At 42.1% G+C, this 27,036-nt stretch overlaps 2 protein-coding genes across 7 annotated transcripts in view; one reads left to right on the forward strand and one right to left on the reverse strand.

Moving 5' to 3' along the window:
* Positions 1-1,590: 1,590 nt before the first annotated feature.
* LOC137260618 (SCO-spondin-like) overlaps positions 1,591-27,036 on the reverse strand; it is a 37,653-nt gene continuing 12,207 nt past the window's right edge. For 3 of the 6 annotated variants that reach the window (XM_067798213.1, XM_067798210.1, XM_067798211.1), the window contains 16 exons: positions 25,748-26,008; positions 25,215-25,409; positions 24,623-24,823; positions 23,999-24,202; positions 22,757-22,954; positions 21,364-21,558; positions 20,151-20,342; positions 19,664-19,870; positions 19,208-19,399; positions 18,521-18,715; positions 17,957-18,154; positions 17,461-17,646; positions 16,571-16,768; positions 15,974-16,171; positions 14,645-14,836; positions 13,783-14,188 (listed from right to left, as the gene is read on the reverse strand). In XM_067798213.1, coding sequence (XP_067654314.1) covers positions 13,842-14,188; positions 14,645-14,836; positions 15,974-16,171; positions 16,571-16,768; positions 17,461-17,646; positions 17,957-18,154; positions 18,521-18,715; positions 19,208-19,399; positions 19,664-19,870; positions 20,151-20,342; positions 21,364-21,558; positions 22,757-22,954; positions 23,999-24,202; positions 24,623-24,823; positions 25,215-25,409; positions 25,748-26,008 — 3,359 coding nt within the window. In that variant the 3' untranslated portion in view covers positions 13,783-13,841. Of the gene's footprint in view, positions 1,857-7,287; positions 7,428-11,300; positions 11,761-13,776; positions 14,189-14,644; positions 14,837-15,973; positions 16,172-16,570; positions 16,769-17,460; positions 17,647-17,956; positions 18,155-18,520; positions 18,716-19,207; positions 19,400-19,663; positions 19,871-20,150; positions 20,343-21,363; positions 21,559-22,756; positions 22,955-23,998; positions 24,203-24,622; positions 24,824-25,214; positions 25,410-25,747; positions 26,009-27,036 lie in introns of those variants that run through there. The other 3 variants (XM_067798212.1, XM_067798215.1, XM_067798214.1) reach the window with 3 other exon arrangements.
* On the forward strand, positions 5,199-5,804 carry LOC137260900 (mucin-3A-like). The gene has a single exon (XM_067798439.1). It carries the CDS (start codon positions 5,199-5,201, stop codon positions 5,802-5,804), a length of 606 nt encoding a protein of 201 aa, XP_067654540.1.

The following is a 27,036-nucleotide window of genomic DNA, read 5'->3' on the forward strand; positions in this document are numbered from 1 at the left end:
GGGTATTTCTTGACATTTGTTAATAAATCAAGAGTTTTAGAACTGGAGTAACAGAATGCTAAAGGCTCTTAAAGTATTAGTTATCTGTGTCACCGACAATCAGCTTACAGCAATTCTCCAATCACGAGGTAAACATGAGATCCTGGAATATTACTTACTCTGCGAAGACTCTGTTTTATTTGTTTGTATTATATGCCCCGCCTTGTTGTTGATGGTTATTGTAGTTTAAATCAGGATTATGTCCTGATCTGTAATCAACTTCCTGAATGACATCACAGCTAGGTTACGTTGTCCTGGGTGCAAGTAAAGCAAGGATATTTACGTAAGGAAGGAAGGAAAATTTAATGCTAAACAATAACATAGCTTATCAACCATCGTAATCAATGCATCAGATGTTCCTGGTCAGGAGCAGGCTAATGTTTTCCATAATATTGACTAATCAGAGAGCAGCTTTGCGACACGCCCCAATCCGTGCGGGTCTCAAGTCAGCCGATTGTGCCTGGTTGATGTCACGGAGTGTGTCGACTTGATATCGGGAGTTGAGAACAGGGGAGATGTCTGCACTGGGATTGGTAGTTTTGTTTATGATTGTCAGTTTGCTCCACGGGGAGATGCAGGGTCGGCGGTGTTGTAGGGTGTCTTGCCTGTGTCTGAATGCATTTGATACTTGTGGTGTTGATGGAGATAGCAATGATGAAGCTACGGGTCAGCGCGTTCATGTTACAACACTAAGCATTCGCCAGGAAATATCAGTGACCATGAAGAGGCAATACGGAAGATGGTTGTGTCAACATGACACAGACAGCTATGGTTGACTCTGAAACATATGTAGATTTCCTATGTATCTGGGGCGGTAGGAAAGCACACAAGCACCCCCAAACATAACCCACACCCCACCCTATTCTCCGCTTCCCACGTACTTCAGATAACGTATTTTAAAATAAACACTTGTAGGGCAGTTGTATACTGGATAACAAGTTGTACTGATGACACCATGTGAACGACTGCTCATCCAATCATCATCCACTCTGAGACGTTTGAAAATAACTGGTATGCTTGGTCTGCGTTCGACAGCCACGTGACCGATACTGTAGCCACTGGTGTCCTTATCTTAGATAGCCTCGTAACCCATACTGTAGCCACTGGTGTCCTTATCTTGGATAGCCTTTTGACCCATACTGTAGCCACTGGTGTCCTTATCTTGGATAGCCTCGTGACCCATCCTGTAGCCACTGGTGTCCATATCTTGAATAGCCTCGTGACCCATACTGTAGCCACTGGTGTCCTTATCTTGAATAGCCTCGTGACCCACACTGTAGCCACTGGTGTCGTTATCTTGGATAGCCTCGTGACCCACACTGTGGCCACTGTTGTCCTTATCTTGGATAGCACTGTGGATCATATTGTTGCCTCTGGTAACCTTATCTTAGATAGCAAAACAAAATTGTCTCTTGCCTGTCATGTTTATCTCCCCTCCTACCTCATCACCGCCTCTCCCCACTCATCAACGTGTCACCCGTCAAAACCAACCTCTCCTATTTTTTCTTTCCCCAATTAATCATACAACAAATTCAAACATAATAAATTACACTTTTCAAGGACAAACGTTTATTTGCTTGAAAGGATAACGACAACAATACGATCAGTGTTTCGGAGCACATGGCTTTCCCACGTCATGAAAGCGCCGGTGTCATCCTAATGCGGGCGCAAGCATCCGGAGACGTCAGTGATCGGAGTCAGTAAGACGTCAGAATGAGGTGTCACGGTACGTCACGCAGCAATCACAAGTAACTGCTGGATCAGCAGTAACAAGGAAGTGGCGACTAGGAGACACAATGACACAGGCATCTCACTTCCTGAAACAGTTCAAAATAACCCTCGAGAACACGGAAATAGTGCACGTTTACACCAGAGAATAATACGTCTGAACTATCTGTGTAAGAGTGAGTGAGTATGGTTTAAGACTGCTTTTAACAATATTCCAGCAACATCATTGCGTGAACACCAGAAATTTGCCTGATGCAGTGTACCCACGTGGGGATCGAACAAATTTGGGTCTTCGGGGTGACGAGCGAACACTTTAGCCACTGGACTACCCCACTTTCCCAGAGGCTAAAGAGAGATGAAACCTGCATGAATAGGTTATTGAAGCGCAGTAATGACACCAGGTGTTTGCTAAAAGAATATGCAAGTCCATCTTTGGATATAACTCGCACTACTGACACAATCATCTTGACAAAATATATATCGTCGGACAGGAAAAACGGGTTATTCTCTGGTATTGGAGATTTGCATTCGAATGAGTTGCACTGGTGTTTCTACTGAAGTGTCTGTGTTTCATCACAAGCTCGGCATTTATCAGTCACGATGAGTAAACTATCTGAAGTCAGTGAATGAGTGAGAATGATTTTTATGCCGCTTTTAGCAATAATCCAGCAATATCACGGCGGGGATCCACAAATAGGGTTTACACGTTGCACCCATGTGGGAAATACGACACGTGCCTATCGAACGGTGTGACCACTAACTATCCCACCCCTGCGTCTGCACGCCTGACCAAGGTTCTTAAGATTCATGCCTTGCCCCCCATATACGGTCATACTGTGGCATGGCGGGTCGGACATACGGCGTTCACCAGCTCTGAGTTCTAATCCAAGTGTCTTCTCTAGCGTTCATGCAGTAACGATAATCATGCATTAACGCGTGTGTTTATCATCTTGTAACAAACATTACAAGAGCACATAAAATGTGTCTCACACACTGGTTTAGAAAGAGTGGCTGAGTGGGTATGTTTTTACCCAGCTTTCAGCAATATTCCATCAATATCACGACAGGGGACACCAGAAATGGGGCTTCACACAGTTTGCCCATGTGGGGAATCGAACCCGGGTTTTCAGTCTGACGAGTGAGCGCATTCACTACTAGGCTACCAAGGATTACAGTTTTGTACGATGTACGATACATTCACATTAAGGATTCCATGTCAGAAATCGTCACCAGATGCAGATCTCCATTAGCTTCTGAATCTTCAACAAGGAATGGTTAGACCTTGACATATCTGCTCGTCACATTAGGTGGTAAGATGTCTGAATGGGATAACTGGAAGAATCCCACCTGTGCCGGACCTTGCGGCCGCGCCGTCTACCACACACAAAACTCTACAGAACATACAGTAATAGCAACACCCGCACGGAGATATTGGAATGTTGGAGGTTTATCGTGAAAGGCATCGACAATTTCAAAGGTGTTTTTCCTTCAAGGTATCAGCCTCAAACACTTTCTTTCACACCGTCTATGTTCATTTCATTTCTACCATTCAACGCTTTATGAGAAGCAGGAAACTGACTAATATATTATATCAGGCAATGAAATAACTTCCGTAAATGATATCAAGTGATGGTATGAAGAGTTTATCTCAAGCCAAACTTACCACGAGAAGTGGTAGTGGGTGTACCAGTCGTTGATGTTGGGGTGCTGGAGTTGTTCGCTGTCGTTAATACCATCATTTGATATAGAATGGCTGCAAGAACAAACCTTGACGGTCAGCATCTATGCGGTCCCTGTATCCAACTGCTAGGAAGTAATGGGTTGATGTATCCTCGATATTTGTTTATGTTCCCCTTGACCTTCCTCGACATAAGGGTACATCAACCCACTCCTTTCCATCGATTTGCATTTGCAACGCATTAGCTATTTCCGCACATTATACGTGATTCGATGTTCGAGATTGGTACCACCATGAAGTACCAAATGGGTTCGACATTCCCAGCGGGGCACATTGAAATGTTACTCGGTTGTAAGCGGTGTTGTAAATTATTACATTGAAAATAATAGAAGAGCGCTCGACTTTTGTGCGTGAGGTAAAATAATACATCTCTTCAGCTAAATGCGAAGGAGCTGAAAACAATTTCTGACTGATTTATACTAACTTTTGACGATAAATATAGAAAGCAATAATTAACATAGTCTGATTCTGTAAACAGGATTTGAAACAGAAAACGCCAAAATTGTCTCATCCAAGTTCTGCGTGTCGGTATGGTGTGAGAGAAAAGACGAAATCTGATGCAGGTCTCACACATCAGTTATAAATTGGGATACAGACACACCAAATACATGATCAGTGCAAATGTCAGATTTGAACTAACGTTCGTAGGTTTCTATCGCGGCAAACGTAATTTACCCCAATACCTCAAATTTCCTAACTCTCCGTGTGCGTGACGTGGATTGAATTATAACCTTGACGACGAGTGAATAAGGAATACAAACCTAGTAGAAGGCAGGCGCAGATCAGGACCTTCATGTTGATATTGATAGTTAAGGCAATAGAGGAAGCAGTGAAACGTCACCACGGCACACACACATTTATACCACTCGCCAGATCACATGACCTAAGCTTTAAGGCTAAATGAAAAATGTGAAATGTTTCTCGAGCAATGACGCGTCACTTTTATTTGTGCTCGTAATATTTTTTTGTATTGCCATTTAAAAAAGTGATTTTGACTCCGCTGCATTCCGATCATCCATTTATCCACTATAAGAATGGATGTCTGTAAGAGCTGAATCTACATTTCATTTACACGTGGTAAACTTTCCAAGCTGTATTTATAAGAGAAAAAATAAAAGTGCGTTCCCTCTCCGTCACGTTTTCTTTTATCAAAAATGCTTTGAAAAAAGTCCTACCGCTCTCGTCACTTTTGAAACAAAATGTGTCCGAGAAACATTTATTTTCTGTTTATGCAGCCTTAGCTGTGTGTCGGATGCCAAGGTAACTAGGAAAAAGCGGTAGGAAGATTTAATTATCAGTTTTCCTCTCTGAATCGTGCCTGGATATTGACTGTAACAAACGTAATCCTATTTATTGCGTTTGTTGCCTGGATCAAAACTAATTCTGCTGGAGGATTGACTTGATTGTATTTTAGCACCGCACTCAGCAATATTCCTCCTATATGGCGATGGTCTGTAAATGATCGAGTTTGGACCAAACAATTCAGTCATCAACGGCGCAACCATCGATCTAAGCAACCGAGATATCATGATGACATTGCTGTATCGACCAAGTCAGCAAGCCTGACCACCCGGCCATGACCGTCAGTAACCTCCATGACACAGTATGACCAACCATCAGTAACCTCCATGACACAGTATGACCAACCATCAGTAACCTCCATGACACAGTATGACAACCATCAGTAACCTCTATGACACAGTATGAAAAACCATCAGTAACCTCCATGACACAGTATGACCAACCATCAGTAACCTCCATGACACAGTATGACCAACCATCAGTAACCTCCATGACACAGTATGACACACCATCAGTAACCTCCATGACACAGTATGACAAACCACCAGGAACCTACAGGTCACAGTATGACACACCATCAGTAACCTCCATGACACAGTATGACACACCATCAGTAACCTCCATGACACAGTATGACACACCATCAGTAACCTCCATGACACAGTATGACCAACCATCAGCAACCTCCATGACACAGTATGACAAACCATCAGTAACCTCCATGACACAGTATGACCAACCATCAGCAACCTCCATGACACAGTATGACAAACCATCAGTAACCTCCATGACACAGTATGACACACCATCAGTAACCTCCATGACACAGTATGACACACCATCAGTAACCTCCATGACACAGTATGACACACCATCAGTAACCTCCATGACACAGTATGACCAACCATCAGTAACCTCCATGACACAGTATGACAAACCACCAGGAACCTACAGGTCACAGTATGACCAACCGTCAGCAACCTCCATGACACAATAAGGCCAACCGTCAGCAACCTTCATCACACAGCATGACCAACCGTCAGCAATCTCCATGACACAGTGTGACCAACAATCAGCAACCTGCAGGTCATAGTATAACTAACCGTCAGCAACCTGCAGGTCACAGTATAACTAACCGTCATCAACTTCCATGATACAGTATGGTTAGCCGTCAGCAACTCCCATGTCACAGTAGGAACAACTGTCAGCAACCTCCATGACACAGTATGACCAACAATCAGCAACTTACAAGTCTAGTATCACTAACCGTCAGCAACTTCCATGACACAGTATGACCAACCGTCAGCAACCTCCATGACACAATATGACCAACCGTCAGCAATCTGCAGGTCACAGTATAACTAACCGTCAGCAACGTCCATGACACAGTATGATATGCCGTCAGCAACCCCCATGTCACAGTAGGAACAACTGTCAGCAACCTCCATGTCACAATATGACCAACCGTCCGCAACCTGCAGGTCACAGTATGACCAACCGTCTGAAACCGCCTCCATGTGTCAGTAACTGTCATGCTTCAAATGTTAGCATCCGTCATAACAAAGCACCAGTTTGAACAGAGCTGCACACTATTACGTGGTATTATTTTCTTACAACCTCTAGGGGTCGTGGAGTGGCTTGGCTGCAACTACGTCGTATAGCAACCCCACGTCTCATTCCTTTATGGGTATAATGTGTAAAGACCGTACCATTTATTGCCTTATATGTGTACCCCCATTCACTCACAAACTCCCAACCTTCAGCACAAGACGCCTTTCGTGACACTCGGTTCAGTCTTCGAACGCATGAATGCAGAACCTTGAACCCATTGTGTTTCAGGAGTAACAGTGGGTCTTCCTGTCTTGTATTCGCATCTCCTCCAGTGATATAAAGTTCATATGTCACATTGTCAAACAGACTCAAGTTATTCGAACTGATACAAGGAAGTTACTCGTTTTTCTTCTAATTATTTCATTTAATTTGTCGGGAATGATGAATGTCCTGGTGATAAGAACGTTGAAAGGGAGAGTCAGTTTTCATACTCCAGTTTGAATTGGCCTCGTGTGAAACTGAAACCCATGTAATATGATGTAAGTAGACAAACATCCGCCATACTTTCTCACCCAGCAGATAAACGTTCGAACACTGCTCCGTCACCCTTGCACTTTCCTTCATCAAAACTTGTACGTTTATAGAATGTGTACACATGAGATCTCATCTGGCCGAGTGGCAGCCCTTATGGTATCGTGTCGTTGTCAGTCATTGACACCGGTTAAGTGAACCTTCATTATTCAGAACTACTGACAGGAAATAGAAGAAGGGGCTGTACAAGAAAGTAATAAATTTAGTGTCAAATGAATTAATATTATATGACGCTATATGCAGTTTTTTGCTCCTGTAAATGCTCATGTCAGTTTACCTGTCTGTTTGTGCACCCAAATATGTCATTTTATCAGCCTGTTGTCGTTCTTGTAACTTACCTGCGCATTCGACCATTACACACGATGTCGTCCGAGTTCTAGTGTCGACCGAATCCTAGTGTCTGTCTGTGTTCCCTCATCACATGACCCCGTGTACGAAATCCCGACCCAGCCGCTGCACTGGGTGTGCCCTCCGTTCACTGCAGTATGAAATACATTAATTGTTAGATTCAAGCATCCTACTTCAGCCAATATCTGGTGTTGATGACAAGGCCCAGTGGACCAATACTGGTGACATGTTGTATGAATGCATGAGGAGAACCCAGGTCTTCGTGGAAATGGTAAGTATGTCTGCTCTTACTTTGGCCTCAGTTTAGATTTTAAGGTGCATTGTGTTGTGGTAGTTGCGATAGCCCAGTTTTATCAAGGTAAATTGTGCAGTTGTGGTGGTATAGCCCATGTTCCTATGTCAAGTGGCACTGTCTTTTGTGATACTTTGTCTCCCTCTTTTGTGTGGTGGCCCGTGAAGGTCCCGGGGTAGAACTGGCCTTCAGTAACCCAGAACGATGTTCATGCTGTTGAACACTGAATTGTCTGGTTCAGACACGATTATGTGCAGACCGCCGCCATATATATAGCTGCAATATTGTTGAGTGTGGCCAAAGCTTAACTCACACACTCACTCACTCCAAAACAGTTATCAGATGCTGACTCACAGTGAGGAATTGTTCATTGATATCAAAACCTTCTGATTTCAAGGTCATGGTGCTGAATGTAGAATCTGTTTCCTCGTTTGAAACTCTTGACTTCTTGCTGACAACTGGAAAAACTCCAACAAACATCGTAGCCATATATAGACCATCACCATCCAAAACAGAACCACCTCCCAGTCTCTCAATTGTTCGATGAGTTTTCATTTCATATAGACTCCAAATGTACAACACGCTCCAGACTAGTGGTACTTAGAGATTTTAACATCGATTTCACTTCCACTGCCTCTAACACGCATGCATCAAAAACGAAGAATCGCTTGGAAAGCTTGAATTTGGTTCAGGCACACCAGAGTGGTCATAACCTTGACTGGGTCATGGTGGGTAAGGTTGTGCATCTGACCGATGTAAGGGTCTGCAGATCTCGGATCACTTCCTAGTGACATTCCTTCTGGATGTTGACAACCTCACTACTTTCAGGGAGTTCACTACCTCTGATATTCTGAAATTGATTAGAAATCGAAGCCAACTTCGATTCATGCGCACTCAACCCCATACCGACATCACTAGTCGTCAGCAACTTGGATGTCCTCCTTCCAGTTATGACGGACATAGTCAACCTCATGATCAGTCTCAGAAACTGAGATATGCCATCGGCTTTCAAATCAACAGTGGTCAAACCTTTACTAAAGAAGTCACATCTTGATCCTGACATGCTGGGCAACTACATACCTGTATCGAACCTCCCGTTTGTCTCAAAGTTGATCGATACTGCTGTGACTGAAGGTTATCCGAACACCTGAGCAACCACAATCTCTTGGACAACCTCCAATTTGCCTACCGCTCCAACCATAGCACAGACTGCTTTGCTCAAGGTCTTGAATGAATTATGGCTGGGCGTCGACGACAACAGGGTTGGCCTCTTGACACTGCTAGACCTTAGCTCGGCGTGTGATATCATTGATCACCACTGACTTATTGACAGACTCAGGAGTGATATTCAGATTGTGGGAACCGCTCTTAAGTTGTTTAAGTCCAACTTAACTGACAGATATCTGTCGGTTGTCATAAATGGCCAGTATTCACATAAGATCCATCTCACATTTGGGGTACCCCAGGGGTCGATCCTCGGACCAGTTCTTTTCTCCCTTTACATCGAGGAATTGCGATCTATCATCGATAATCACCTGCTCGGTCGCTATCAATATACTGCCGATTCTCAGGTGTACATATTCAGGCTGGTAAAGCTCATCATCAGGGCCCTCGCCCCCTCCACACGCAGCCCAGACAGCGAATGGGACTTCTCCCAGGAAACACTGCCTAGTCGAACCCACCAACAACTTTCCGGAAAATATGAAGGTTCCCCAACCTCCCGGTGGAGAACCCGGGCACTCTCCTGATTTGCTCCAAGAGATCAGGAGGTACCAAACCAAGGGCACCGAGAACAATGGGGAGTCTGACGACAGTGTACTTGGGATGCAAGCGAGACATTTCAAAGGCGAGGTCCGCATATTTATCATGCTTTTCCTGAATCTTGCCAATCACATTGCTGTCAAAAGGGACAGAAAATTCAATGATATAAATACTTTCATTGGTTTTATCAAAAAGAACACGATCAGGTTTGTTGGCTGGAATTCGTCTCAGGCTCTATATTGCCTATTCCAGAGAAGTTTAAAAGCATCATTATCCATGAATGGAACCAGTACCATGAATGGAACTTGGGGTCAAAGCCACAGGCATGGCGGAGACGATAGCAAAAGCAGCGAGCCATGCCATCATGTCTTTTAAGATATGCTGTTTGTGCCAAGGAAGGGCATCCACTCAGAAGGTGTTGGACAGTCTGTGTAAATTTATTGCAAAGACGACATTTCATGTTCATGTTTTGATTAAGAATCACATTCTGGCGATTGCGAGTGGGAAGTGACTGGTCCTGAGCAGCAAAAAGGAAGCCCTCAGTTTCACATCTGAGACCAGCCGACTTCATCCATCCTGGCACAGTCAGGCTGGTAAGGCTCATCATCAGCTCAGGGCCCTCGCCCCCTCTACACGCAGCCCAGACAGTGAATGGGACTTCTCCCAGGAAACACTGCCTAGTCGAACGCACCAAGAACTTTCCGGAGAATATGGAGGCTCCTCCACACTACTGTCAAAAGGGCTGTCCTCCAAGTGGAGAACCCGGGCACGCTTCCGATGTGCTATTATCAACGTGCAGTGTGTTGTGATACATTAGCCCACATTCACATGTCAAGGTGCATTGTCTTCTGATAATTTGGTCTTCTTTCACATATTAAGGTACAGTGTGTTGTGATACATTAGTCCATATTCACATATCAAGGTGCAGTAATACACTAGGCCACACTCACATATCAAGGTGCAGTGTGTTGTGATACATTAGTCCATATTCACATATCAAGGTGCAGTAATACACTAGGCCACACTCACATATCAAGGTGCAGTGTGTTGTGATACATTAGTCCATATTCACATATCAAGGTGCAGCAATACACTAGGCCACACTCACATATCAAGGTGCAGTGTTGTGATACATTAGCCCACACTCACATATCAAGGTGCTGTGTTGTGATACATTAGCCCACACTCACGTATCAAGGTGTTGTGTTGTGATACATTAGCCCACACTCACATATCAAGGTGCTGTGTTGTGATACATTATAAGTTGTTCACTGGTCGCTAGGGGTCCATGGGCTCATGTAACCTCGAGGTTTGTTTATGTTCCACTCGTGACCAGTGAACAACGTATTCATCTTACCGAACACCTGGGTTTTAATTTTGAACTGTTTGAAGTACTTCTGTTGAATGCGAGGCGAATCGCCATTTTGCAGACGACACAAGGTAAACAGATTCAGAGTTATCTCCCCTCCATCGATTTTCAATCGCGAAACATAGGCAATTTCCGTGCTTCATGCGTGATTCAATGTTATTCGAAATATAGATGATGCACCAGGACAGTTCAGAATTCCCAGAGGTGTACATTGAAAATAATACATCCCTAGTAAGCGGGGTGCACTGGAAATAATACAATAGCGCTTAGCCAATCAGAAAGCGACATTCATGTGTGAAGTAAGATAATAGCCTATATTCACATGTCAAGGTGCAATGTGTTTTGATACATTAGCCCATATTCACATGTCAAGGTACTGTGTGTTGTGATACATTAGCCCATATTCACATGTCAAGATACAGTGTGTTGTGATACATTAGCCCATATTCACATGTCAAGATACAGTGTGTTGTGATACATTAGCCCATATTCACATGTCAAGGTACTGTGTGTTGTGATACATAGGCCATATTCACATATCAAGATGCATTGTGTTATAGCACTTTATATTATTAGCCTACCTGAACACGTCTTGTTACTAGGTTATGTTCCAAATGTCATTGAAAGACTTTGGTCTTTCCGTCTGTGTCATCGATCCGAAAGTAGCTGACATCCTTCCTGGACTATTGTACGTGTTTGTATCCATCGTCATCCCTGAACTGACCACTCGTCCACTTGTCCTCACAGGACAGGAAGTTGTCCTCACAGGACAGGAAGTTGTCCTCACAGGGCAGGAAGTGCCACTGCTGGTGCCAGCGGATGTTGTTACAGGACCTGGATCTCGCGACGCTGCGTCTTGCATAAGGACAACACGTGACAAGTCCACTTTGACCACCACCCCCTCTTCCCGTTGACCACACCTGTAACAACTTAGGATCTCTGCCATAATTGCCCATAATCACCCATCCTGCATGTGCTGCATTGTGTGGCGTCATTTTGTTATACTTACATGACGGAAAATCTGTTCACATCTGCATAATACTGAAACATGCCATTCTAAGAAATCAATTTTGATGAGCACGTGAAAAAATTGATATACACACATTTTAACATTTGAAAACAAGCATAAAATCATACTTGCTTTCCACAACGAAGGTTATTGAGAATTATGGAAAATGTCAAGAATTTGGACAGATAGTACTCCCAAACATATTCCTGTCATATTTGATAAATCTAACTATCAAATGTTCTCCGAGAATAAAAGTACTTGTACAGAGAATAGTTATATGTACATTTGCTGTTCTGTTCAAAAACAATAAACCACTCTTAGGAGTGAGTATGGAGCAGACGAAAGTGCATATATAACTATTATATATAATAATATAACAAGGTCAGTAAGTCAGAAAGTTATATAACAAAGCAAAGAAGCAGGATATACAATATAATATTGTGGGAAAGCAAATGAGCAGGAAAGCGATAGAGCTAGAAAGCGATATTTACTCAATACAAGGGATAAGTTGACTTTTACTGTTCTATTTCTGAATGATTCACTGTTCTTTGCTTTTTTGCGTTTATTGAGAAATGTTCACATTTTGTGGCTAATAGATTTGTCAGATATTGAAAAACAATTCTTTATTACGATCACATCATGTGTTCGCCGGTCCACATGCACTTCAACGCAGTAGCTTTGGTTAGACTTTCCTAAGACACAACAGTGTGCGAAACACGGATGCTATGCTAGCTCCTGTAAAATCTCCACATCATCATCACCCCCAAGAAACTCCCGTGATTATTAAACAATATTTCAGAAACTTAACAGTCATTTCTTTAAACTTCAGTCTTATTTTCCCGACCGTTAGTAGGAAATATCCTACGTTTATACATGGTCTATGATCGAAGATTCATTTCCCGATTGCATTCATAGTAACAATATCCTATTGTTATTTACAAATAATTGATTATGTATTAATTATACAATTACGTGGGTAAATATTATCAGGCAGTCTTTGTGATGCTTGCAGTGTTAGTCATCCTGCAGATGTGCTGGACCAGTGCTGGTTAGTCTTTGGGATGACAGCTATATGGATAATGATGCATGAATATGCATTATACACATAAATATTACACATGTACACTGTTATGTTTTCATACAACTACATATATATCGGATAAATATTTTCACTTTAAAGCCAGTTTATATCTTGTAGTTAAAGCAACTGATTCCTTATATGTATTCAATGCGTATTCAAAGCCAATGTAATCGTACAAGAGATGTTTGGTGTCAGGCAAGACTATACATAGGCTCGGTCAGTTATGTTAGACACCTTTTCATTCAGGCAAGAATATACGGTTATGCATCCATCCATCCTCCTTTCATATAGACAGAGACAGACAGACACACATACAGACACACACACACAGACACACACACACACACACACACACACACACACATACATACATACATACATACATACATACATACATACATACATACATACATACATACATACATACTGTGATGATACCGTTGTCTCAGTATGTTTATAAAGCGACAGGTATCATATCCAATAAACACACAAATACATTTGCACATTTCAGAGACGCCATGCTGATCATGATTGAAACATGAACAATAATATATAATTAGTAAAACTATCCCTGAAAGGGACTCAACTCTGTAGGTCTACGTGCAGCGCTTGAGAACATTGGCAGCTGCTGTGTTGTGTTATGATTCCGACATGCGGCTTTGTAGAACGTTTTGTATTTAAAAATAACTATTGTTAAAAATTTCATGTGACAATCATGTGACCATGTCATTTCTGATTTTCACTTTTCAAAAGAAGGTAACCTTTGTGAGGAAAACAAAATGCTTGTTATCCAAAAGCGCATATATCCCGTTGACAGTAAAAGATAATTTCCGTTGTGGTTTTGTTTTTAAACTAAAAGTGCTTAACCAAATTATGATAGCTCGTTTTTTCTTGAAGATGTCCTATGCGCCAACACATTTGTTTTGCAAAATGTACTGGGTGGCGCTAAACTTTTTAGTCACGGTATATTGCGATTTCGTTGTTATAAAAACAAATTCTAGCTATTTGCCCGTTTTTTTAGAAAGGGTCCAGTCAGGTCCATAACATCCTGCTTCTGACACCAAGTAGGTTTTTACGTCGATATGCTTCAACTAAATAAGTGAGCCTGACCTTTCTATCCTGATAGCCGCCTCGTGAAAGGCTAAAGACCTGTTTAAGCACTGACATGAATAATTTATGATTTATACCTGGACAAGGTGAAAGACCACAGCTTCGTATTTGACTTTCGACACGTGTTTCCGTGCAGTTCAAGCCGCCATTACTTGGAGGAGGGTTGTTGCAGAATCGTTGTCTGGTAGCAGTTACGCTTAAGCTGGTTCCACACGTCACAAGGCACTGAGGTACCACCCACTCGGTCCACTGGGATATGACACCGTTCACTGCAAACAATGACAACATACTTGTAGTTTCTAATTAACCATTGCTTAGTGCGGCATAAAAATAACCTCTCTCACTCATTCACTATAATTAACCAGAATATATTTTTTTTATTATAATGATATCTATATAGCGCGCATATCCATGCATGTAGTGCTTGCTCAAGGCGCTGGTGTATAGTTCTCTCGATCATTGGACGTCAGTCTCAACGTCACGTCGTATTATAAATCTCAACTCCCTGGGGAGTATATTTCTCTCCGTTCAATATGTCGAGATACTTTACTGTTAGGTATGAATGAGTTTCAGAGCCATATTTATTGACAATATAATGTACAACGTCTGTGTGTCACCTGAGAATTGTTTCCCAAAACAATCCCACAATGCCAACCTACAATATCTTTTGCAAGAACACAGACAGATCCTTACACACTGGCATACCTTCGCAACAAGACCCTTACCTATGCATGCAGCAAGATTACAATTTCGAACGGTGTTTTCAACAAGGGTTTCTGTGCAGCCTCTTCCCCCAAACTGTGGAGTGGGATTTGTACAGGTTCTCGTGCGCGTCACTGTTTTAGTTGCAAAGGTTCCACAAGTGACGGAACAGGCGGGGTCGTTCCACTGTGTCCATTGTGTCACTCCACCATCAACTGGAAGATTAGAGAGATGGTTAGTATGACCTATGTAATCGCGATGCTGCTGTGTCTATCAGTCGGGATCTGAACTCCCAAATCTCACAAAGTTTGGTTTACCATGAATTATCAACATTTCACCCATGTCTAATCAGCCTGAAGAGACCAACAAGCGAAACAAACCCATCAAAATATGAGATGCCATGTGTAGTATCACTGTTGCTAGATGTTGCTAAAAGTGCCATATACTCTTCTTTGAAGTTCCTAAAACATTACATAACGGGAATTCCGGTGTTTTATTTTATTTTCTTTCTTCTTCTTTTCTTTTATTCTCTTGTTCCTCCGTGGTTATTGGAGTTCATAAGAGTATCATTTGTTCGCTATTTGCTTTCGTAAATCAACGGGGAAAAATCACGACTTATTGAGTAAATATTCGCTTGATGAATTACTGAATTTCTTAAAACTGTCTATCAATATTTTCATGGCTAAACCTAAGGCTACATGCTGCACTAGTACACTCTACAAGCAATGATGAGCAGATTATGCCTTAGTTTCAATCACAGAGTGAACTTTCATGACACTACCTGCAGACATTCTACTTATGTAAAAAAACTGACGCATGCAAAAATTAATATGCATAATAATATACATACAAGCATCCTAAAACAAAATTAGCTACATAGACATCACATGCAAACAGCATAAGAACACATCCCTGAAACGAACTACAGAGGGATTAGTTCCATGCACGTCAGGTTTCCATTATGGCAGCATCTGTCGTCTAAAGAAGAGTTGAATGAGCATGCAATTCTACATCTCCGGCACTTCTAAGAAAAGAAAGAGTCTGAACTATGTCTACAGTCTAACAGTCATGCTTTGTGAGTAACATCGACATGGATGAAACGTCAAAGTCCAGCGATTTGTTTCAGGCACCTCTTCTGTGCGGTCACTTTAGTTTTTGTGCAGGTGTGGACACGTGCAAGGAACCGGTTGGCACCAGTTCCACAGGCAAAGGGTGTGAGAACATTGCAACAAAACAGTGATGGACGATGTGTTAGTCAGTCAAGCCGTTAGAGTGTTATTCCATGTAAAAGCTCAGTAACATTCAGCAAACAATGAGGTAAACAGTTGATTAAGGTATGTGGCAGTCATTACTTGGACATGGGTTAAGACCACAGCTTCTCTGCTCTGACTGAAACGTGGTTCCGAGACCGGTACAGTCTCTACCCCCGTCACTAGGGACCGGGTTGGTGCAGCTCCTGGTTCGTGTAACAGTACGGGTAGCAGTCTGTCCACAGGTGACAGAGCATTGTGGGATGCTCCATTGTGTCCAGGTAGATAATCCGCCGTCGGCTGTTTAAGAAGATCCATTGTTTACGTTACCGGATAGTCAACTCAGAGGCGTCATTATTTCCTTTTTACATGCATTTGAACATATCTTTATGAAATAATTTTCACACACTCATTTTGCTTCAGCTTTTGAAAGTCTTTTCACATTACTGGAATTTAATCAAAGAAGTTATTTTCAGAACGGTGAAAGATATTCGCTAAAGGCAGTTCTTGTACAATTCCGACCATAATATAATTTAGAATATGAACAGGTATGTTTAGTAGAAATGAAGTGAAATTTTCTTCTTAATTCGTCAGAAATCATATCAATACAATTCCAACTTGTTTAAAACCAACAACTGCAATAATAATTGTAATTTGTCATCTCTGCCAAGCATGCACGAGACAGTAAAGGTTATTTACTTGGACATGCCGTCAATCCACAGCTCCTGACTAGGCTCTCGAACAGGTTCCCTAGACCTGTACAATCACTACCACCAAACTGAGGGACAGGATTTGAACACGATCGTGTCCTTGTGACAGTGAGGGTTGCAGTTGAACCACAAGTCACTGAACAAGCTGGAACGCTCCATTGAGTCCACTGGCTCAGTCCTCCGTTAACTGTTTGAAGTTGAAAATAATTTGTGCAAATGTTAGAAATATAGCGTGACAGTAGCAAAAGAACCGTGCATAAGTAATGCATCTAACGTATATTCACTGATTGATTGTTTTTGTGCACACGTGATACTGAGAAACAAGTTGTAAATATATAGTTTACAGATCTATTGACCTGTGTCACCAGCACAAAATTAATATCTGATCACCAAGTTTAAAGGTTGCATTGCCAAAAACCACAGTGCTCTTAAAGACTGTGTGTATAATGTCAAACTGATACGTGTTAACATAACGACATCCAAAACATAAGAATCAGCCCCTTTCGCCACATTAGTCGTGTCTGCAGAAGATGTTAGGACTTCTGCAACACAGAAGGACAGTGAAGGACAATGCGTAAAGCCGTCTAAGCAAATCAGAAGTGTGTTATGATATAAACTTCTTTGAGTTATATTTAAAACTATCATCGTCTTTCGTATGACCATTGTTTGCTTTCTTACGAAAAGGCACATTTCGAATGTTAGTCCCTCTCAAGAGTCAATATAACACAATATTATGAGTGGTTGATATTGGCTGCTGGTTTATAAAGAACTACAGTACGGTACTGTCAACAAATACGAAATACCTATTGTACGTAATAGTTCGACAAGATTCATCAAACAGTGTGTTAAACAGTTGCTTAAGATGTATGCAGTCATTACTTGGACATGGGTTAAGACCACAGTTTCTCTCTTCTGACTGAAACGTGGCTCCGAGACCGGTACAGTCACTAGGGACAGGATTGGTGCAGCTCCTCGTTCGTGTAACAGTACGGGTAGCAGTCTGTCCACAGGTGACAGAGCATTGTGGGATGCTCCATTGTGTCCAGGTAGATAATCCGCCGTCGGCTGTTTAAGAAAATCATTGGATATTCTCACCAGAGTCTTCTCGTGTCCATTTCCCATGTATATATACAGATATGTATGACACGAAAATGTTTTGCTTCACTCGTGAAAACCATTTGAACTCCTCCTTGTTAATAGCTAAAACTCGTTGAAACAATTATGAGAAATGTGTTTAAAATATAGACAGTAGAATGTCATTATTTGAAATGAAATATGAGTTACTTATAAATGTTCTGAAAACTGTAAATAGCCAATGATACCCGTCTAAAAACACCCGTCTAATGGTTATAGGGAAACAGCAAAGTCTACTTACTGGGACACGGCGACAGTCCACAGTTCCTGACTTCGGTCTCGAATGTGTTCCCTAGACCTGTACAATCACGTCCACCAAACTGAGGAACAGGGTTTGTACATGATCGTGTCCTAGTGACAGTGCGGGTTTCAGTTGTACCACAAGTCACTGTACAAGCTGGAATGCTCCATTGAGTCCATTGGGACAGCCCTCCGTTAACTGTTTAAAGTTGAAAATGGTTTGTGAAAAGTATATTTTGACAGTAAGTAAAGGGTTATGTGTACAAAGAATAAAACACATTGGAGAATATGTTATAAAGAAAAACAGCATACGTTTTGCAAGGGGTGCAAGATAAGTTTAAATTAGCGCATAGAAAGAAATACATCTACTCAACTACCGCATGACAATATGATGTGAAATGTTGATGCACGTTATTACACATTCGTTCTGTATACTTAAGATATCTACGATTCACGCTACCTAGAAATATTCTCATGTATTTACCTCATATATCACATGGATGCACAGTTAACTTAAAGATTTATCATGCTTCTTCCTACATGTCCATGTACCGTTAAAACTTACTCCGGCAGAGCGGTAGTCCACAAGACCTGGTTTCTGTCTGGAACGTGGATCCTGTGCAGTCTCTCCCACCATTGCTAGGAGCAGGATTGTTACATTGCCTCACACGGGTAGCCAATGTGGTGAATGAACCGCACGATCTGGTACAAGGCACCACAGTCCACTGTGTCCACTGAGAGAGTCCTCCATCCACCGCCACTAAAGACACAGAGAACCAGCTCTTAACGAAAACGAATACTTACTATCCCCACCGTTGAGCGGTTGGGTAGAAGGAGAAAAGATGTAGTCAGTTACTCCAAATACTGAGAGGTTCGACACAAAAGTAGATGAAATAGAACCAAGAGACACAATCAATCTGCCAAACAAAAGCATTTGACTGAACATGAACATTTAGTCAAACAAACTTGAAATACAACATTCATAAGACATCAAAATGTGATAAAGCAGAAATGGTTTAAGGTCGGGCGGGACAACTTAGGAATGGCCAGCGAGTCCTAACTTGACACACAGAAGGGAGCAAGCTACAAAGACATATTTTATATCATTGGAAAGATCTCGAGGAGATAAACACGAAAAGTTCATTTGCCAGTGTGTTCACGTGTTAATAAGCTCACAAATTGGCTCTGAAAATGGATTTCTGCAGACATTTCTGGCAGAATTTATTTCTGCAGAAATGGCCTTGTTTATTACCGGGACAAGCTCCAAGGCCACAGCTTCGAAGTGCTGAATTGGTAAGTGACTCTGCACAGAAGGCTCCTCCATTGCTCGGTGGTGGGTTGGTGCAAGTCCTGGTTCTGGTAATAGTTCTGACCGCTGTCACTCCACAGGTAACGTTACAGGCCGGGATTGACCATTGTCCCCACTCGGACACACCACCAGCCACTGAAACCGACAGCACACGTGTCAGAAATAACAAACTACCACAGGTAATATCTTGAAGATCATTAGGAATGGCTTACACTTTCTAACATTCAGCTGTTGTCGATATGTTAACCAATATTCTAACAGTTCCAGTATTCAGTGTTTACATTGTTTCTTATGAGTTTTTATTGGCGTTATTGCTGTTTGTGTTTATGGGACATTAGTTGGACCACTGTCAATGCAAGAATGCCTCAAATATCGGTGTTATGTGGCTGCGTGTTTTACCTGGACAGTCCACGAGTCCGCAGTTCACTTCATTCGTTTGAACAAGTGGTAGACCTATCGTTTCACAGTCTCTGCCTCCGTTGCTAGGCGGGGGGCTGTTGCACAGTCTAGTTCTGGTTATAAACTTGGTAGCAGTGGATCCACAGGTCACAGAACAGCCTGGGTCATTAAACGCGCTCCACTGGGATACACCTCCGTCCACAGCAACTTAAAGATACAATGCCACTGGTCATTCATCAATTAGTTACACACACATCATCACCACCAAAATAAAGCATAGTGAGACTGCTCTCGAGTCCCGCGAGGTATTGAAAACACAAAGAAATGAAGTGGTGATTAAGCTAATCGCCTCCAGCAGTTTGCATTACATATGCCCATACATGTCGTGATGCTCAACACCACAAGCCAGCCAGAGGATACATATAAAACAGGTTTCTGTTATAATATACGAACTTTTAAAGGCAGAGTAGATTTTCAATGTTCCTACCTGGACAAGCAGGAAGCCCACAAGATAACGGTGTTGTTTCAGTAAGAGGTTGGGAACAGAATCTGCCTCCATTTGCTGGTATGGGGTTGGTGCACTCCCGTCTCCTCGTAGCCTGATAGGTGGCCGTAGATCCACAGGTAACGGTACAGGTGGAAGCGCTCCACTGACCCCACTGGCCCACTCCACCATTCACTGGAATCGGATTTGAACCATCTTATCATTCTTGTCTCAAAACAACAACCTAGAAATGTTTATGTTAATATGTAAAACCAGGCTTTTTTCTGATGAAAGAATGAAAAATAATCCCAGCTGAAGATATATCATTAATTCAAATGTATTAAATTTGGTTCAACACATTAGCTAACATTTGACATCATCACAGACATCCTTTCGTGTCATGTTAAAAGAAGGGCTTCCCTTTATGATGAATAAAAAATAACCCCAGCAAAACTTAAAATCACTATTTAAATTAAATTTAGTTTCAATCTATCTGTCATTACCAAAGCACATGTGTAAGGTTTTCAGTATTAGCAGCCAGCATGACAGTACATGGCACAACATGCTGCTGTGGCCCGTGAAGATCTGGATTAAAACTGATCTTCAGTAACTCATGCTTGTCGTAAGAGGCGACTAAGGGGATCGGGTTTTCAGGTTGGGTGGCTTGGTTAGTACATGTCATCGGTTCCCAATTGCGCAGATCGATGCTCATGTCGTTGATCACTGGATTGTCTGGGCCAGATTAAATTGTTTACAGACCCGTGAAGGTCCCGGGGTAGAAAAGGCCTTCAGCAAACCTTGCTTGCCATAAAAGGCGACTATGCTTGTCGGAAGAAGCGACTAACGGGATTGGGTGGTCAGTCTCACTGACATGGTTGACACATGTCATTGGTTCCCAAATGCGCAGCTCGATGGTCATGCTGTTGATCACTGTATTGCCTGGTCCAGACTCGATTATTTACAGACCGCCGCCATAGGCAGAATATTCCCGACGGCGGCGTAAAACTCAACTCACTCACTCACTCGGCAGCCAAATGTAGTTGCAATATTGATGAGTACGACATAAAACAACAAAACAACCAACTACATTCAGATGTTTTGAAGTAGTAATTCGTGGATACGTGGAAACATTTACGGGAAAGAACAATGATGTGATAGCCTTTGACCAAACGCTATCAGAAATTAGGTGGCACATGTCAGAGTGAATTCTTATTACCTGGACATCCAACTAAACCACAGGAAACTCGTGTTAATTGCGAGAGAGCTTCCTGACAAAACTGTCCACCGTTTGATGGAGGAGGATTGGTGCAGGTTCGTGTTCTCGTGATGACTTTGGTTGCCTCTCCGCACGTTACGGAACAGCCCGGGTCAGACCAGGCTCCCCACTGACTCACGCCTCCGTTTATAGGAACTACAAGTAACATGTACACATTTCACTGAATTACTTGGGCACCACACAACAGGGGATACGAAAATTCTACACTTTAGGGAATCAGTCCTTACCTAAATACAGAGAAGGCCACAGGTCTATAGCACATTTCCTAATTTTCTTATCAACATCGCTTGGTAAATAGAAACCGAAACATTTTTACTTACTTAATTAGTAACAAAATATATCAATTGATGGATAGACGAAACACAGTTCTTAGTTTTGCGTATAGTATGACATGCTGGTCATTTTAGGATATGGTATTCGTCTTCTACTACAGTATTATTACAGCATCTACAGATTCTATTCTCTCGAAATTCATAAGCTTACATTTTTCAATCAATAGATCATAAGATGAACAATGGACAAGAGCTAAAGCTTAAGCTTATTCCTTACCAATATCACATTATAATACAACGTTCAGTTTAATGTGTGTTTTAATGATTGAGAAATACGTGCAGTCGTAATTAACCATGTTAACAACTGGCTTTCCTGCTCTATTGATCAATGATTGGTTTGATTTCCAAGCTAGAGACCCGTGAAGGTCAGGTTTAGAATTGATCTCAGTAACCTATGCTTGTCATAAGAAGCGACGAATGAGATCGGGTGTTCAGGTTTCCTGACTTAGTCATCGGTTCCATTTGGATGCTCATGCAGTTGATCACTGGATTGTCTGACGCAGGTTTGATTAAAGCTGGAATTTTGCTAATTACGGCGTAAAATCAGAAACTGACTCAGCGAAACAGTACGTCTATGCCACATTGGGCGACCAATATTTACTCATATGGCAAATTGTGTGAACTGTTGGTGCTTACTCATGTGGACAATACCTGGGGTCCTTAGTGATTTCCAGTGACCATCAGCATGATCTCCATGTTTTTTAAGTCAGTTGCACCAAATAAGATCTAATTCAACCTTATATATATATATATATCATTGATTAAGTAACAACTCTCATTACTACTGAATGCAATGCATTTCAAATAACATTCAGCCAAACATCGTCCTGTCGAACTTTTGTCAAAAGCAGAAGCATGACCACGTCCTATGCTTTCTTCATGCATTATTTTGGTGTCGAACTTTGGATAATTCGAACTATTGACTTAGGTCACTTCGACTTCGACATGTAGATGTCTTGACGTAATGGAAATTAACTTCAAAGAGGAAACGTTTTGCTCACCAGGACATGCAGGTGTACCGCATGACGCCGTGGAAGTCTGCACAAGGGCCTCAGGGCAGGACCTTCCACCATTAGAGGGAGCAGGGTTGTTACACCGTCTGATGCGTTCAATAACCTTTATAGCACTCACACCACAGGTCTCCGGGCACTGCACAGAATTGGTATTCCATGACTCCCACTCAGAGACTCCGCCATCGACTGGGAACAAATAGATAATATTCTTTGATACAATACATGGTAAAATAATGCGCATTTACAGGATTTTGTGCGAAACACGACACTGTGTTAATTTCCCAACCTTGGATAGTACGGGATCAAAGTACTCTTGTGTGGCAGACATGATCCAAAAGTACATAAGCACATTATTATCACCTCACTGTATATTATTTCGTACTGTATACAACAAAACAATACAACATATTTCCAATACAACTTACAACATCATATGGATTTGAATATTGTTCAGCACATTAGTATAAAATTTCATTGCCTAGTTCTAACACAGAAGCCCGTGACGATCCGGGTAGAATAGGTTTTCAGCAACCGATGCTTGTCACAAAAGGCGACGATCTGGATCGGGTGTTCAGGCTCGATGACATGGCTGACGTATGTCATCTTTTCTCAATTGCGCAGTTCGATGCTCATGGAGTTGGTCACTGGATTGTCTTGTCTAGATTCGATGATTTACAGACCCTCGTCATATAGGTGGAATATTGTTAAGAACGGCAAAAAACTAAACTCGCTCACTCACTCGAATAGATGTGAATCAGATCTTGAGGAATTATGTGTTGATATACGAGTTGTGTCAATTTTTAGTAACGCTCTGTATTACACTGAAATAATAATGTGAAATATTGCTCAAGGCAACATTACCCACTCCCCACCCCTCCCTCGCTCCTACAGATATTGTTTGCTTTCCCCAAATGTGATTTTGTCAGGGATATTCCTAACGTAGTCTGTTGCTGTCCGTCGTACAAACCCTGAAGCAAATATATCCGAGGAAGCCCATGCAAGTCTAGAAAATGTGGCAAGTCGAGATTTCCCTAGCTTCATTCTGAAAATTCTATTTCATTATATTATGTTGTTTTTACTATGAACTTTTTTCAGTAAAATCTGTTCATTTCAGGTACTAGTTGTTAGTCTATTGTCCGCGTATAACCCTTTGTAATAATACGATACATGTATGACAGATATGTGCCTTAGCACTCTCCCGAAACAAATCACATAACACTATGATCATACCTGGACAGCCGATTAATCCACAGTTTACTTGAGTCGTCTCAACTAGGTTCTCCAGGCAGTCTCTTCCACCATTGCTAGGAGGAGGGTTATTACACAGTCTGCTTCTGGAGATTGTCTTTACGGCAAATACACCACAAGTGACGGGGCAGTTAACCGTTGCTGTATTCCACGCTGACCATTGCCCTACTCCGCCATTCACAGCAACTACAATGAACCAAGACAAAGTAATGTAAATATGCCAAAATAAAACGTCATCTCTGTAAACATTTTTGACACTTTGAAATATTTGTTTTCTATTAAAACGTATGTACAAAGCGGATAAGAGCACCAAGTTACATTTTAACGAAATATATTTATGATCTCTTTTATACGTTACTAAATTTCTCAATTTATAGATTTTCTCTCGGATTTTGTAGTCTTGCAAACGATGTCGTCGGAGGGGACTAGTGGGATTGGGCGGTCATGCCTGCTGACTTTGTGACATCTGTGTAGATCGATGCTTAGATATCAGTCACCGGATTGTTCAATCCAGACTTACATACAGATGGCAGTCGTATAGATGGAAATGTCTAGTTGTGGAGTCAAACAAAAGAAACAGTGAAAAACAAATAGACGTCTCCTTACTGGGGCAAGCGACTGCTAATCCACAGGAGTCGGTCCTGCTTTCAACGAGGGCTCTGATACAGGACAGTCCACCATTTGTAGGGGGAGGGTTGTTACACTGACGGAATCTATTTACTATCTTGGTGGCGCTGAAGCCACAAGTAAACGGGCAACTGGCTGTGGCGGTGTTCCACTGTCCCCATTCGGAAAGTCCTCCGTCAACTGGCAATAACATTATACGGTTGAGCATATGTCATTAAAACCACTTGGGAAAGTTATGTCCATTGTTCTTGGAAGGTCTACATTGACATAATTAATTAACTGCACTAGGACAATTATTTCTATTCAAAAGCAATAAAGCAATAAAGCAATACATGTTTTAATAATCTTCATCATGCCAAATACATTAGAAGCTTCTTAAATAGGTGTGCCCTTGTTGTTTAACACTACTATCATGATAGTAGTAGAGTAGTTGAGCTAATTTCAAATAAATACCTTGTAAGGGTGATGACTCTATACATATGCGCAGTAGTGAGTCATGTGGGATTCAACAAAGAGATGCAAGGGAAGAGCATTATCATTAAAACATGGAGGTTATGTGACAAAGAATCACCTGGACATCCAGTCAAACCACAGTTGACCACCGTACTCTCAACCAGATTCTCAACACAGACGGCACCTCCTCCTGAAGGAGGAGGGTTGGTGCAGGTCCTGAATCTCTGGATCAGTTTGGTGGCAGAGGTGCCACATGTCACATTACAAGCTGGGTTGGTCCAACTGCCCCACTCCGTAAGGCCGCTATTAACAGCTGCAACAGACCAATAATGGATTTGTGACTCAGCTATAATTACATCATCTGAAACTACCTAATACTTGTTCCCATGTCAACTTCCTTCCAATGCAAACCATGAGCTCAGTTAATGCAGATAAATTACTCTTTTTCTATTACAATAGTGTGGACCGCCTAGTAATTAAATTGAAACATAATACAACAAACGTTGAAGTTCAGAATGCTGGACGAATGAAGACAATCATTTAATACAGACAGTCATGTCATTTTGTCGAAGGTGTATGGTTCACTGTTATAAAGACACGGCCACGAGTAGTGCTGAGTGTTAGGATTCAAACACAGACATAGCATCTAACCTGTAACACTGACGATTGCAGACCGAGACTGTCCAGCAATGGCGAAGCTGTAAGTAGCGGCGTCACTTAGTTGGGCATTGATTATTGTGAGACGTTGAACCTGGTTATCTATGGTAACGGAAATGCGACCGTCAATTGGAAGACTCCCTCCATTCTTTCTCCAAATTCCACCCGTGATGCCATTCTGATTCAGCGACACTGACAGGATGATGGTTTGACTCGTGAACACTGTTTGGCTTACCATGTTGTTGATGATTTCAACTGAAATATAACGTGTACAGTGTGTACTTGTATTGCATGTTCTTAAAAGATCACAGAGATGATATTTCAAACATTGTCAAAATTACGTTTCATAAAACCAATGATCTACTTCCACTAAAATGTACCATGATTATCTCACACACATATACTACCGACAAGAAATAAGGGAACTAATGAAATAATAGCGAATTTGAAACTGCTTTAAATATCTACTAAATCAATTTTAGGCGTCAAGTTCAATATCTGGTGTGTCCACCATGTTGGGCAACACATTCACGGCACCTTGATGGCATGCTGTTAATCAATTTCCGGATGGTTGCCCGTGGTATTGCCCGCCATTCCTCTTGGAGAGCTGCACCAAGCTGGGCCAGGTTGGCGGGTCCTGGGTCCCTGGCGTAAACCCTTCGACCAAGAACGTCCCAGGGATGTTCAATTGGGGACAGGTCTGGGGACTTAGAGGGGCAGTCCAATGTCTGGATACCTTCTTGTCGAAGATAAGCGGAGACAATTCGGGCCCGATGTGGTCTGGCATTATCATCTTGGAATACAAATTTTCGGCCGATAACTCTAGCCAATGGAGCCACAAAAGGACGCAATATTTGGTCAACGTATCGCTGACCAGTCATGGTTCCGTTAATGATGACCAAATCTGATCGTCTGTCATGTGTAATCCCTCCCCACACCATGACACTACTACCTCCATATCGATCATGGTCAAGAATTGCTGCTCTGGCATATCGCTCCCCGCTCCGACGCCAACAACGTTTTCTGCCATCTGTGAATCGTAGGCAAAACCTTGACTCATCAGAGAACATGGTGTAACGCCAGTGGTGCATAGCCCGTCCCTGATGCTGCCTAGCCCATGCCAATCTTTGGCGTTTATGGTGAGATGAAAGGGTGACACAATTAAAAGGCCGTCTTGCTTTCAGACGAGCTTGATAGAGTCGGTTTTTAACGGTTGAGGTTGAAATGCGTCTTCCAGTGAGTGTGCAGATTTCTCTATTGATGGCAGGGGCCGATATAAACCT

Source organism: Haliotis asinina, chromosome 14 (genome assembly GCF_037392515.1).
Source record: "Haliotis asinina isolate JCU_RB_2024 chromosome 14, JCU_Hal_asi_v2, whole genome shotgun sequence".
NCBI classification, from domain to species: domain Eukaryota; kingdom Metazoa; phylum Mollusca; class Gastropoda; order Lepetellida; family Haliotidae; genus Haliotis; species Haliotis asinina.